Source organism: Myotis yumanensis, unplaced genomic scaffold, assembly GCF_028538775.1.
Source record: "Myotis yumanensis isolate MYYU_CA2020_CCGP unplaced genomic scaffold, mMyoYum1.0.hap1 SCAF_3, whole genome shotgun sequence".
Taxonomy (NCBI): domain Eukaryota; kingdom Metazoa; phylum Chordata; class Mammalia; order Chiroptera; family Vespertilionidae; genus Myotis; species Myotis yumanensis.
In genome coordinates this window covers 190,291,302-190,305,063 of record NW_027223754.1, presented here as the reverse complement: position 1 = coordinate 190,305,063, position 13,762 = coordinate 190,291,302, and the positions used below count along the sequence as shown (strand labels likewise).

Here is a 13,762-nt window from a genome sequence, read left to right as displayed (position 1 = left end):
TGGACGGAGTCAGCGAAGAAGGAATGACATGGAGGCAGCGTTCAGTTGATCAGCATGGTTGGGTTCTCACTTTATTGTTCTATTACATCTATATTTATATTATTTGATCCCATAAGCATGCCTCTATAATTACATCATGGTATGTTTCTGGAAACCTTCTACAGTTCCTAGTTTCATTTCCATAATCCTGTCTCTATCTAGTTCTGTTGATTTTAATCTTGTCTAAGTTAATCTCTGTGTTCCATTATAAGGGTTATTCCAAGGTTACTATTCTATTGCTCTACTGATAAGCTACAAGGAAGTGACTGAAGGAGTTTATCCTACCCAGTAAAGGTTATGTCCTCCCAGCCTTGCTGCTTGCCTTCCCTGGGACTGCCCTGTGTTGGTGGGTCTCCAGGGGTATAGGCTTTGGTGCTTTCCCTGGTAGGCAGACCCCTGGGGATGTGGGCCCAACAAGTCCCAAATCTATTGCCAACAGTCTTAGTCCAAGTTCTTCATAAGTAGTACATGGTATTTCTGTAACACTAGAGGGGGGATTTACTGATTTATTCTCTTCCTTAGTCCTGTTAACCCCTAACCTGGGGAAACAACCTTTCTCTGGGAGGTGGTCCTGGTTAAAACACATAGTGCTTAAGAGGGGGAGCAAACATATGTCATATATGTCAGGTCCCTTGAAACATAAGCTGTGCAGATGTTTCTTCCCTGCAGCGACTGCGTCAAGCAGCAAGGGTGGATCGGCTTCCAGCAAGAAATGTTTTATTGATAATTACTTTTCTAAGATACTATTTCCTTTGAAATTTGTTAGTTGAAATTTTTTTTCATTTCTCACCTATCGACTATCTCTTTGCCTTTTTGTTCTATGTTATAGGGGAATTCCTTACCTTTATCTTCCATAAATTTATAATAATAGCCAATATTTCTTTTTAATTTTCTGGTTGATTATTTAATAGCAGCCTATTCTTTTTTCAAGGATGCAATATCTATTTTCATCCCTCTGAATATATTAATTACAGTGTCTTAAAGGTTTCTTCTGCTCCTCATATTCATTATCTTTCCTCTGAGTTCTATTTTTACTGCTTTTTTACTTCAAGCCTTATTTGAGGAAGATTTTCAACTAGTGATCCTTTGCTGTCTATTTATATGAAAAACTTAGATGGTAAGGCAATCAGAAAACTCTACATGCATTGCAAGAGTTTTGCAGAATCATGTGCCTCAGAGTAGGGAGACTGGGTGACCTGAGAGCTATTTTGTTGAAGATGCCTCCAGATGCTGTCTCTGAGACTAAATCCTCCTAGCTCCTGCTTGGCAAGCTAATCTTCGCTGGTGGCACCTTGGAGCTGGCCAGGGTAGGAGGTGGGGCACCTCTCCATTCATTTTATAGGCTTTCATTTCATTGCCCTGTTTCCTTAGAACAGCATTTCACTCGTACCCTCTTCCGGGGGCAGTTGCCTCCAAGACCAGAACCTCTCTGGTTCAGTTTTTCTAGAGAATAAACCTATTCTCTTGCTGGAATGATGGAGGATATAAACCTAACTATTTTATATTACCTGTCTCACCACTATCATTACTCCTCCAATTGAATCACCGCAGCACCTGATGTCTACAATCCTTGAGCCTTGCCAGGGTTCTATAACATGAATCAGCATATGTCTACTTGGTATCGCTTTACCCAACTCAGGCTTCCACAGGTACCTGAGTATTACCTTTCTCCTTTCTGTCATGTCATTGACCATTCTGCCTGTTTTCAGTCTTCATACTAGTATATTGTGGCTTATATTTGTCCTATAAGTTTTATCAAAGACAATGTTTGCTGACACATGTTTTTTAACCCAGTGAGATGCCTTTCAGGCTTTGGAACTTCAGAGCTGTAAAATAACAGGTTTGTGTTGTTGTCAGCTGCTAAGTTTGCAGAACTTTGTTAGAGCAGGACTAGAAAAGCTAATGCAGTTTCCATAGCTTCCTTTCATGCTTTCCTATGGTCATGAGGAGTTGGAGCCTGAAGTCTCTGTCAGAGAAAATAACATGATTATTGGTACTAACACAAGGCAACTAAGTAGTCTGTTATCTCGTGAACATTTATTGGTCTCATATGAAATGGACATGGTTCAGAAATGTGCACATCCTCTGTCTGTGGACAGTTCCACTGCGTTTATCCTCAGCTGGATATATACGAAGGCTCACGGGTCTTTTCGGATCATTCAAGCTCCTACAATGGAACAGCGGGCTTGTGCAGAAGCTCAGCGTCTTCTTAGGAAATTGTGGTTAGGAGACTCAAGATCTCAGCCGATGGAGAATCTGCTTCCTTTTCTAAAATAAAAAATAAATAGGCATTATCAAAAGAAAGCAGAGACCCTGGAGCTCAAAAAATTAGACTCATCTTTCCCACTCCCCACTCTGACCTTGTGCATGTAACTGAATTTCTTTAAGGCCTAAACACGTATTCTCCCTCCTTCTCCTGGTGCCTTAAATGAGATATTTTACACACTGTCCAGGTATCCATTTAACTGCATGAAAAAGCCACATTAGTGGATTAAAAAAAAAAAAAAAAAGCCAAGAGTGGGGCCCAGTATTAAAACTGGCACCTCCTGATTCAGAACCACAGGCTTTACAGTTTTTCGCTGAATTGTATGTTCTGTTGCATCAGGAAATCTGATGCCTTTTATGCAGGCTCTCCCTTATAAGGAGTCCATGGACTGGACTGGAATCCACATCCTATAGAAACGGGAAGGAAGAAGTCCTGGAACAACCAAGAGAAAGAACTTGTTTGTCCTGTGCCTATTTGGGTACTAAAAATCCAGACAATTCGGGATTTGGAAGATAAACCTCAGAGAGAAAAGAGGTTGTCTTTAACCTTCAATTAGATTTTATAGCTGATCTCAGCATCCTGGAAGGCTGTGAAATTTGCAATCCTTTTCCAGTGGATTAAAACCAGCATTGAAAATGGTGTCAAATCCCTAATAAGATATCAGGGGCAAAAGAGAAGAAACTTACAAACAAGCTCTGGGGTGAACTCATTGCTTTCCGTGGAGGTGCTGGGTTCATCTGCAATTAAGTGAAAAAATAAATAAATAAATAAATGGTTTTTATTCACTTCCAATATATATCATTCACGGTGTGTCTGGCATTCGGCTAACAGTCTCAAGTAGCCCTAGTAAACATGGGACTCTACTGAGACTGTGCCACCAAAACTGACCTCCTCCTTCCCACCATGGCACTCTGCCATGCCTGAAATCCTGCCGTGGAAATGAAATGCAAACACTCTCTAGGACAGGGGTGGGCAAACTTTTTGACTCGAGGGCCACAATGGGTTCTTAAACTGGACCGGAGGGCCGGAACAAAAGCATGGATGGGGTGTTTGTGTGAACTAATATAAATTCAAAGTAAACATCATTACATAAAAGGGTACGGTCTTTTATTTTTTTATTTTTATTCATTTCAAACGGGCCGGATCCGGCCCGCGGGCCGTATTTTGCCCATGGCTCCTCTAGGAGGAGGATTTGGGTAAAGGACTGCCAGGAGCCGGTCCATCCTCGCTGTTTCAAGGGACCTGGCATATATGGCATACTGTTCTTAATATGTTTGCTCACCTTCTTGGTGCTATGTGTTTTAACCAAGGTCACCTCTCCAAGAAAGGTTGTTTCCCCAGGTAGGGATTTTTCCCTGAAGTTAGGGAGGGGATAAAACCCCTTAACTAAGTGCCAGGCGGGTAGTTAATCACTTTAACTACAATCACACTTAAGCTACATAATCTTTACTCCGTGGAATGGAGATAAGAAACGCCCTAACCTTTGGAATAGAGATTGATAGGATTGGAATCAACTGGTATAAATACAGATGTAACAAGACAACAGGAGATACAGAACCTAGACAGAACCTAGAGAACATGGCTTGAGATCCTGAAGGGAGAACCTCGCTATGCTGATCAACTGAACGCTGACCCCGTGTCATTCCTTCATCGCCGACTCTGTCCACACCTTTGGGGACCCCTGGACCCGCTGGGGTTGGACCCCAGCAAAGGACTGGTCTCCACTTGCCCTTGGACATCCCTGAGAGGAACACATGGACCAGTCACGTCTTCATGTACAAGAGCCAAGGCCTGTCTTCTTCCCCAAAAACGGACATCCTCAAGCAAACCTGCGCCTGGCTGAGAAGGGTATAAACGTGGGCAGAGTACCTCCCAGAGCCCCACTTCCTGAGTCTGTCCTGAAAAGCCTTGAAGAAAAATATCCCTCAAAGTCTAAGAATAGACAAAAAAGTAAGTCAAAGCTCTTTAATCTTACCTGTTGCTCCAGTCATGGGCTTTTCCAAATAATCACCAGGAACACTTGCTAGAAATAAAGAAGTCACTTAGTTAACTTCAAAGGATAAAACCTCCATGAATTTTCTCTTCCTATTAAACACCAACATTTCTTAATCTATACATATATCAGGTAATCATATTATACACCTTAAACTTATACAATGTTATATGTCAATTATATTTCAATAAAACTGGGAAAATATTAAATAAATGCATTGCAGGGGGGAAATAAAACTCAGTTCATTGGTAACTGCCACAGCCAGAAAGCATCTCTTGATAAGCAGGCTATGGGGTTCAGCATATTAGCAGAAATGACTAGAGGCATCTGGGCCATGAGGCTGCGTCTTGCTCTTATGGTCAAACATGAGAATTTTCCTATTGCCCCATGGGATGGGGGTAAGAGTGGGAGGATTAGGGTGGGAGGCAGCATTAACTTACATTAACTTTTTAATCAACCCCTACAGGTTGGGCAGTGAGAGTACAACTGAGATAGAGCTTCATTTTGCAAATGAGAGATGTTCTGTGAGGAGGATAATTAGTGGAAAAAGAATTTAAAGCCCCTGAGCTGCCACTAAAATACAATTTCTAGCTTCCTGCTACTACTGCCTCCATTCTCCCAATATATTTAAGGCAGTGCTGGAATAGAGTAAATCTCAACAAATGTTAGCTATTATTTGTAGATATAAGGAGCAGATTGTTTAAAAAAATTTTTTGTAGGTAAGGCCCATGGCTCCTTCTTAGCAATAATGAAGGCATCCCACAAACAATTGGGTTTTGTTCATGTGACAGAGGCATTGACCCTGTGGCTAAAAGACAGAGAAAAATGTAAGCAGATGAGGCCTGAGACAGAGGTAGGCAGAGATAGGACCACTGCTTCATTTATGAGGCTTTTAAACCCCCCTTTCTTCTCTTCAGCCTAAATTCAAATAAGATTTATACTTATGTAATCTTCATTCAAAATGTTCCCTGTGTAAATTGAATTGTAATCAACTGGAAAAGAGCAAATTCTTAAGCTATTTTGCCACCCTAACCATTGATCTTTTGGAGACACAAGAAGCTCGTCCCTCTTTAGAGAAGCCCAGAAGGCTGGTCCTGGAGACCAGGTCAGGGCGACCTCCAGGCTGGAGCTTACTGGTGTTCAAATGGTTCCATCTGCTGACACTGGGAAAATGCTTCAATTTTCCTCAAGTTTCAACCAAACTAACGTACTGTGGTAATCATTTCACAATGTACGAGTATCATCTCAGAGAACAAAGCAGCAAGGTATCCCCAGCTGTATAAGTTACCTCGGGACATTCCTATGCAATGGCTGTACATAAGGAAAGAGAGGCAGGGAGACAATTCTGCATTTTTGAAGACAGGACTTTTTACCTGTGGCCTCCTCAGTGGCTTCTCCCATAATGCTGGGGATAGTTGAGCCCACTTCAGTAGACAATTCTAGGAAAACAGAATGGGAAATGGGTGTGGTCATGTCCTATGCGGGGAATCCAGTTCACTGGAGGAAAGCAGCCTTTCCCTCAGAAATGTAAAAGATGGGCGCCCACCAACTCCTGCCGTCAGAACCCTTACTTACCCGAAGCCTGTGTATTCTCCAAATAAACATCAGTGGTCGACTCTACAGCATCAGTGAGGTCCAGGGCAGTGGATGACTCTACAGCATCAGTGTGGTCCAGGGCAGTGGATGACTCTACAGCCCCAGTGAGGTCCAGGGCAGTGGATGACTCTACAGCCCCAGTGAGGTCCAGGGCAGTGGATGACTCTACAGCCCCAGTGAGGTCCAGGGCAGTGGTCGACTCTACAGCATCAGTGAGGTCCAGGGCAGTGGATGACTCTACAGCATCAGTGTGGTCCAGGGCAGTGGATGACTCTACAGCCCCAGTGAGGTCCAGGGCAGTGGATGACTCTACAGCCCCAGTGAGGTCCAGGGCAGTGGATGACTCTACAGCATCAGTGTGGTCCACGGCAGTGGATGACTCTACAGCCCCAGTGAGGTCCAGGGCAGTGGATGACTCTACAGCCCCAGTGAGGTCCAGGTCAGTGAATGACTTGAAAGCATCAGCGAGGTCCTTGTCAGTGAGTGACTCTAAAGCATCAGCGAGGTCCTTGTCAGTGACTGACTCTAAAGCATCAGCGAGGTCCTTGTCAGTGAATGACTCTAAAGCATCAGCGAGGTCCTTATTAGTGAATGACTTGAAAGCATCAGTGAGGTCCTTGTCAGTGAGTGACTCTAAAGCATCAGTGAGGTCCAGGGCAGTGGGTGACTCTAAAGCACCAGCGAGGTCCAGGTCAGTGGGTGATTCTGGGTCAATGATTGAATTTAGTTCAGGTTGTAACTCTGAGTCCTTGAACATGTCTGCATGATAGTCGATGTCTAGAAAAAACAAACAGCTCAAATATTTTCTAGCAAGAGTATCTCCACCATCTCCACACCCTTCCTATTCCAAGCTAGATCTTCCCTGGGGAAAACAGGGACATAACTTGGTATAACGAATCAAATGGCATCTCCCTACAAGTCTCTCTTCTGCCAACTGCTAGAACGTCCAGAATACTAACTGCCATCCGGTAGTATGCTCAGTGTCCCTACACCACCCTTCTTGAGGGTCAGTTTAGGAAGGAACGTTTGATATTGTGCCTCTAAATGTGAATTAGTCAGACTAAAACAGAATAAACATTCTAAAAACTCCCCCTCTGTAATCCTTCCAGGTTTCTGAAAACTTAAAAACAAAGAGGGGCAAAGAGCAAGGAAAAGAGCTATTTCCAAGGTGCATATCAAGAATGGAATCAATGCCGAAACCGGTTTGGCTCAGTGGATAGAGCGTCGGCCTGCGGACTGAAGGGTCCCAGGTTCGATTCCGGTCAAGGGCATGTACCTGGGTTGCGGGCACGTCCCCAGTGGGGGCTGTGCAGGAGGCAGCTGGTCGATGTTTCTCTCTCATCGATGTTTCTAACTCTCTATCTCTCTCTCCCTTCCTCTCTGTAAAAAATCAATAAAAATATATTTAAAAAAAAAAAAAAAGAATGGAATCAAGGGGGTGCGGAAGAGGTAGAAGAGGGTATAGGGGGGATAAGTGGTGATGGAAGGAGATTTGACTTGGATTGGTGAACACACAATACAGTATATGACAGATTATAGAACAGTACACCTTAAACCTATATAATTTTGTTAACCAATATCACCCCAATACATTCAATAAAAAGAAAAGAAAAAAGAACAGTAGAATTGACTCTAAAATGGGCTACTCTTACGATTTGCTCATTAAATGTCTAGGACATCATTTTCCAAAGTGTCCCATAGAGGATTCAATCCAATTATTTGGGGGCTTGCTAACCATATATAAGCATCATAACCATGTAGGCCTGATGAGGGTGCAAACAGGTCTTCTTGGGCGAGAGTGAAAGATACATAGTCAAGTGGCTGCCTAGTTCAGCAGGGTATGAGCATTCTACCAATGAGGCCAACGTCATTAGCTCTCTAATTTAGTTGCTTTGCTTTATCATTCATTCACATGCAACTAAGAACCCAACCCCAGCGTCTGATATATTGAGAGCTACCAGTGGGAGAGGTGGGAGGAACAGAATGGGGGAGGTAACCATTTTAATGCAAAGGAATAGACAGCCCTCCTCATTAGAAATGAATTCAGGAACGACTGGAAAAGACAGCTTTTGGGGGAAAGCTTCCTTCCTCTGGTCCACAGGACTCCTCCTCCTTGCCTTTCCCAATGTGATTCACAAGTTTCCCTTCCAGACCGGCTAGTCTCCATTGTGTGTGACTGAGCTGAATTGTAAAGCATTTTGAACTTTACTCAGCTATGAAATGAGGATACAGCCTAGGATTTATAAACTTCCATTAAATAGAATAAAGCCTCTTTAGCACCCAACAGTGAAGGAGAACACAGAAAACCCGCAGTAGCTCTCTAATCACCTACCCTAATCCCATCTGCCCAGCCTTTATACCTTTACCAAGTCAATTCAAACACACAGCCCAAATCTTAGCTTAGCCACTCAACTGCCCAAGGCCTCAGAGCTCAACCTCCCATCCTCACCTTAAATCCAAGTCAATATAGTTTTAACCATTTCACTTTACAACTTTCAGTTCGTTTCTCTCTAGCTAGCTAGCTAGCTCCCTCTTCCCCATGCCATCCCCCCCTTACACACACCATAAGAGATCTTAGCCCTGTTCTCCCAGAAACCTCCCAATAGTCCACTTACTTGGGAGTATTAAGGGGAAAGTCCCAGCCAGGACAAACCAGGTAGAGAAGATGAGGACCTTCCTGATCATGGTTCAGGCGGCAGGGAGCACAGGAGGCTGGAGAAGGTGAGCAGGCAGGTGGCAAGCCCTCAGTGAGCTGGACTGATAAGAGCTCTGCTCAGCTTTTGTAGAACCCTCAGCCCAAGGGGCTGAAGGCAGCATTCTCAGGTGGTTACTATTTAAAAAAAAAAAAAAAAAAAAAGTAAGCCTTTCCTGCTCACACACACACATACACATACAATGAGAATGTCTCCCTGGAGCAAAGGCCCTGGGGGAGGGAGAAACAAGGAAGAGGTTGGAGGAAAACCCTGATAAGGTCCTAGGTTGGATTGCCCCATTACCATTAGCAGCAATTATCTGCTTTTCAGAGGATGAGGGGGAAATTCTAGTTTCACCGGTTAACAGAGGACTCCACTCCTAGCCCAAGATTGCAAGTTTGTCATCTAGGCTGGAGCCAACTATTGTTTTACTAAACTCTTGAAATGCTACGTTGAGTCAGAATGCGGGGCTGAGAATTGTGGTCAGAGCCTGATGGCGACTTTGATTGTAAGGGAGAGTCCTATTACACAGTCTTCTAACCCGAACCGGTCTCTCAAAGAGAACTGTGACGAGAATAATAATTACTCCGACTATTATTACTACAATAAAGCAGATGTATCTAAAATTATAAGATTTGCCAGAACCGGTTTGGCTCAGTGGATAGAGCGTCGGCCTGCGGACTCAAGGGTCCCAGGTTCGATTCCGGTCAAGGGCATGTACCTTGGTTGTGGGCACATCCCCAGTGGGGGGCGTGCAGGAGGCGGCTGATCGGTGTTTCTATCTCATCGATGTTTCTAACTTTCTATCCCTCTCCCTTCCTCTCTAGAAAATCAATAAAACATATAAAAAAATAAAATTATAAGATTTCACATGTGCTATTATCATATTTGATTCTCACCACAGTCCTATTAGAGAGTCATTATTATCCCCATTTTTCTGGTGAGGAACCTAGGTCAAGGGACTCCAAATTCAATGACGCCAAATTCAAATGAAGATATTCAAGTTATGCAGAGATGTCATTCACATCAAGTACTCATGGCTGTGCAGTCTTGGCTCCTGCTAGTGACTTTTCCCGTCCTCTAGGGGGCAGCACGAAGCTGCAATGTGTCCTTGGCCAAGCACAGATTAACCCTCACAGTAGGTGTACAATGGGCTGAGAATATGCAAGAGAGACTAACACATAAATAGCCTCAGCATTCAATTAAAAGTCATGTCATTACCTGAAGAGGAGGTGTTAACACATATGTGCAATTCCCATCACAGGTTCCAACTCCCACAAGTCCTTCAGGCCTATTTTCTTTACTTAACACATTGTGTACCGCATAGAAATCTCTAAGACATACGCCAGGGACTGCACGTTTTTGGGCAAACTGCACGTTATTTAAATCATCATAATGCACTTTAGGTGTTGTTTTATTTACAAAAACAATTAAACAATTAAAGTTCCTAGTACTTTTTTAACGTATGGTACTGTGTAAAAAACATTTTCCTCTATGAAGAGGGACCAAACAAAATTTACATAAGTATCTAGATTCGCTCCTTTTTCCATGGGTGTGAAAAACGAGAACACTCGTGAGCGGTCCCTAACAGATGGCGGTCCCTAACAGATGGCGAGAAAACTCCTGAGCGGTACGAAATGTCTTAAAAAGTCACAGCTGATTCCTGCACCTCAGGACCCACAGGGTTGGCAATATCATTGACAGAAACTTACACACAGCCCAGAGTCCCCAGAAAAGATGTTATGACAGCCCCCTGAGAGGGAGGGGGAGGGCTGCCCCCTCCCCACTCCTGTCTTGTATCAATAAATGTAAACAAGAGACCCTGATTGTGTTGTGATAAAGCCAATTTATTAAAGCAATTAGAGCAAGCAAATTTAAAGAAGTTAGGGAGCAAATCTACTTCATCCAACTCAGCTAATCTGAGTAGTGAGTTGGGTGGGCGTTCGAAGCGTTATATAGCCTCCTGTCCATAGGTTTCAAAATTCCTCTGCTGAGATCTTGATACAGATTAATTCTCAAGGTCCCTTTTTACTTCGTGTGGCCTTCCCAGGATTCTCGAGAAGCACCTGGCAATTTTATTTTGCCAAGCCTTAAGACTGCTGGCTTCTTTGTTTAGGGATTAAAAAGACAAAACAAACAAACAAAAACCTGTCCTTTCCCCTTCCCCAAAATGGCTGATTTCTTTGTTTAGTTACGCAGCGGTTCTCAACCTGTGGGTCGCGACCCCTTTGGCGGTAGAACGACCCTTTCACAGGGGTCGCCTAAGACCATCCTGCATATCAGATATTTACATTACATAACAGTAGCAACATTATAGTTATGAAGTAGCAACGAAAATAATTTTATGGTTGGGTCACAACATGAGGAACTGTATTTAAAGAGCCAGAAGATTGAGAACCACTGGTTAGTGCATGAGAAAAACTCCCTTCTCTCCCCCTTCTCCCCTCCTTTTCTGCATTCTTCAGTTGGAGAGTCATTAACCATTTGCTTACAAGCCTCCTTGGGAGAGATAAGGGCTTGCAATTTACAAGCTGGCTGTGAATGGCCCGCACTGTTTGGCCTTGTTTTAACTTTCTTGTCTCAGTTTCCTTATTCCTTTTGCCCTGGAATTTTCCTCGCTTTTCACTGCCCTGTAACAAAGCCTTTCAGCAATAGTGATAACACTTAACATTTTGCTCAACTATGTGCCACAGGTATGTATTGTTCTACCCAATACCAACCTGAGGTAATTTTATTATTCTCCTTTTTTAGATGAGGAAACCATGGCACAGAGAGGTTAGGGAAGTTATGAAAGGTCACACAATAATATTGTAGCATCAAGAAGCAGCCTAGCCTGGCCAGTGTGGCTCAGTTGGTTAGGTATCCTCTCATGCACCAAGAGGTCACTGGTTTGATTCTCAGTCAGGACACATGCTCAATCCCCAGTGGGGGATATGCAGGAGGCAGCCAATAGATGTTTCTCTCTCATCAATCAATGTTTCTATCTCCCTTCCTCCTTTTCTAAAAAAATCAGTAAAGGCATATTTTTTTAAAAAAGAAGAAGCAATCCATTGGGCAGTCTGATGCTAGGGCCTCTCTCAACCACTCTTTTATTTCTCCCCCAAGTCCAGTGAGCTCCCTGATCTCCTCACTGCCCACTTTGTCCTGTGAAGTGAAGCCCTGCACAGACTTCACCTTAAAGGCAGGGGTGGGGTGGGGTGGGGTGGGGTGGGGTGGGGTGGTGCAGGGCGGCCCTAGTGAGGAACAAGGGCAGGAAGGCTGGAGAGAAGTCTGAGAAGCAGCATTGAGTTGGAGCCTCCAGAGGACCCGAAGAAGCAGCAGAAAAACCTGGGAAAACTAGGACAGTGTCTTCCAGGAATGGAAGGGAAAGTTCCAGTCGCAGTGCTGAGAAGCCATCAGCTGAGGAAGCTGCAGGCCTCCCAGCAAAGCCTACAATGATCTCCAGTTTAGATTTGCCATCGGCAGTCAGATGGCAAAGAAAGCATCAGGCACAGCCATCAGACTTGGATCAAGTAAACCCAAAGAAACTCTTCCAACTCTTGCTCCAAAAACCCTTTCAGTAGCAGCAGCTTTTAATGAAGACTAAGATAGAGAACCTGAGGAAATGCCTGCAGGAGCAAAGTGAAGAATATTGAAGGGGTTACACCAACATCAGCAGGACCACTCTCCTTCAATAAAGAAAAGCATGGGTTTTCTTTATGTTTTGTTTTTCCATATATTTTTATTGATTTCAGAGAAGAAGGGAGAGGGAGAGATAGAAACATCAACGAAGAGAGAGAATTGATGATTGACTGCCTCCTGCACGCCCCCTACTGGAGATCAGGCCAGCAACTCAGTCAAGTGCCCTGATCAGGAATCCAACCACGACCTTCTGTTTCATAGGTCAACCCTTGACCACTGAGCAACACTGGCCAGGCAAGCATGGGTTTTATGACAACCAGAAGCAATGGGAGCGAAATGTAAAATCTCATCTTCGAAATGCCCATGACCAAGACAATTAAATGATATGATTTGAAATGGGGGTGTTGTAAAGTTAAAAGGAACAGTTTCCTTTTTAAAGAATGGTATTTAAAACAAGGACTACCTTTGGAGACACCTTTTTATTTTTCCAAGGTTGAGTGGTACACTAATAAGTGAGAGTTTGAAACTTGACATGATTTATATTTTCTATACAGATTTCAAGACATGTGCTAATTTTGTAGTTTCCTATGATTAGTTTCCAATGGTCACAGATAATTTTTGAAAATCAGAAATAGTACCTTTCTAAGAATGGCATATTTTTTAGACACAGCTATTAGCACATTAAGAGGGAAGCAAAAAGTTGTTTGTTTAAACTGCAAGCAATTACTCTGTAACTTAACTCCCTTATTAACTAAACTTTCCGTCTCCTAGGAACAGCCTTATAGAAAAGGAGTATTGCATTGGAGCAAAATGTTACTGAAAGTAAGTTAGATAAAAGTAAAATATTGCTCATCACTGGATCCAATTTACAGATGAGGAAACTGAGGCACAAACAATTTAAATAACTTGCCCAAAGTTACAAGAGCTAGTAACAGGTCGAAGCATGATTCAATCCAGGCAAAATGGCTCAGAGTCAATTCCCATCTTTCTTCTGTATAGATTCATCTCTTCATCATTTCCGTGTCAAGGGTAATTACTCTGATAGTTAGAGATCAATCCCTTCCTTACATCTCTTCCCCAACTATATTGAAAGCTTCAGAGGGCAGGGGCCAGACTTATACAACTTTGTTCCCTAACAACATCTTGCTAGGTGCTTTGCCCATTATTCTTGAACCAAATTATCTCGTACATTTTAAAAGCAGAATCCCAGCTATGTTAGATTTGAAAGGAGGTTAAAGAATGGATAAAGGATGGAAGAGCCCATTATTAGATTTGATAAACCCCCAAAGCAATCTGAAACAGTCACGAAATCAATTGCACAGTTTTTTTTTTCTCTCTTGATCATTAGGATTTCCTTCTACAGTGATGCCTCCTCCTACCCTTTCCTTTAAAAAAAAAAAATCACATTAAAAGAGTCTTTTAATGGATAAAGAAGAAGTAGTGCATATATGTAATAGAATATGACTCAGCCATATAAAAGAATGAAATCTTTTTTATCGATGGACCTAGAGGCTATTGTGCTGAGTGAAATATGCCAGACAGAGGAAGACAATG

The 13,762-nt window shown here is 43.0% G+C and overlaps 1 protein-coding gene and 1 pseudogene across 1 annotated transcript; one reads left to right on the top strand and one right to left on the bottom strand.

Annotated features, from left to right (window-relative positions):
• Positions 1-2,076: 2,076 nt before the first annotated feature.
• Positions 2,077-8,579, bottom strand: LOC139005650 (uncharacterized). The gene is made up of 6 exons (XM_070407844.1): positions 8,510-8,579; positions 5,874-6,671; positions 5,672-5,737; positions 4,281-4,328; positions 2,992-3,042; positions 2,077-2,307 (listed from the first exon to the last, which is right to left on the bottom strand). Coding segments are annotated over exons 1-6 (1,035 nt in total). The 3' UTR covers positions 2,077-2,305.
• Positions 8,580-9,080: 501 nt separating this feature from the next.
• On the top strand, positions 9,081-12,588 carry LOC139006489 (PEST proteolytic signal-containing nuclear protein pseudogene; annotated as a pseudogene).
• Positions 12,589-13,762: the final 1,174 nt, after the last annotated feature.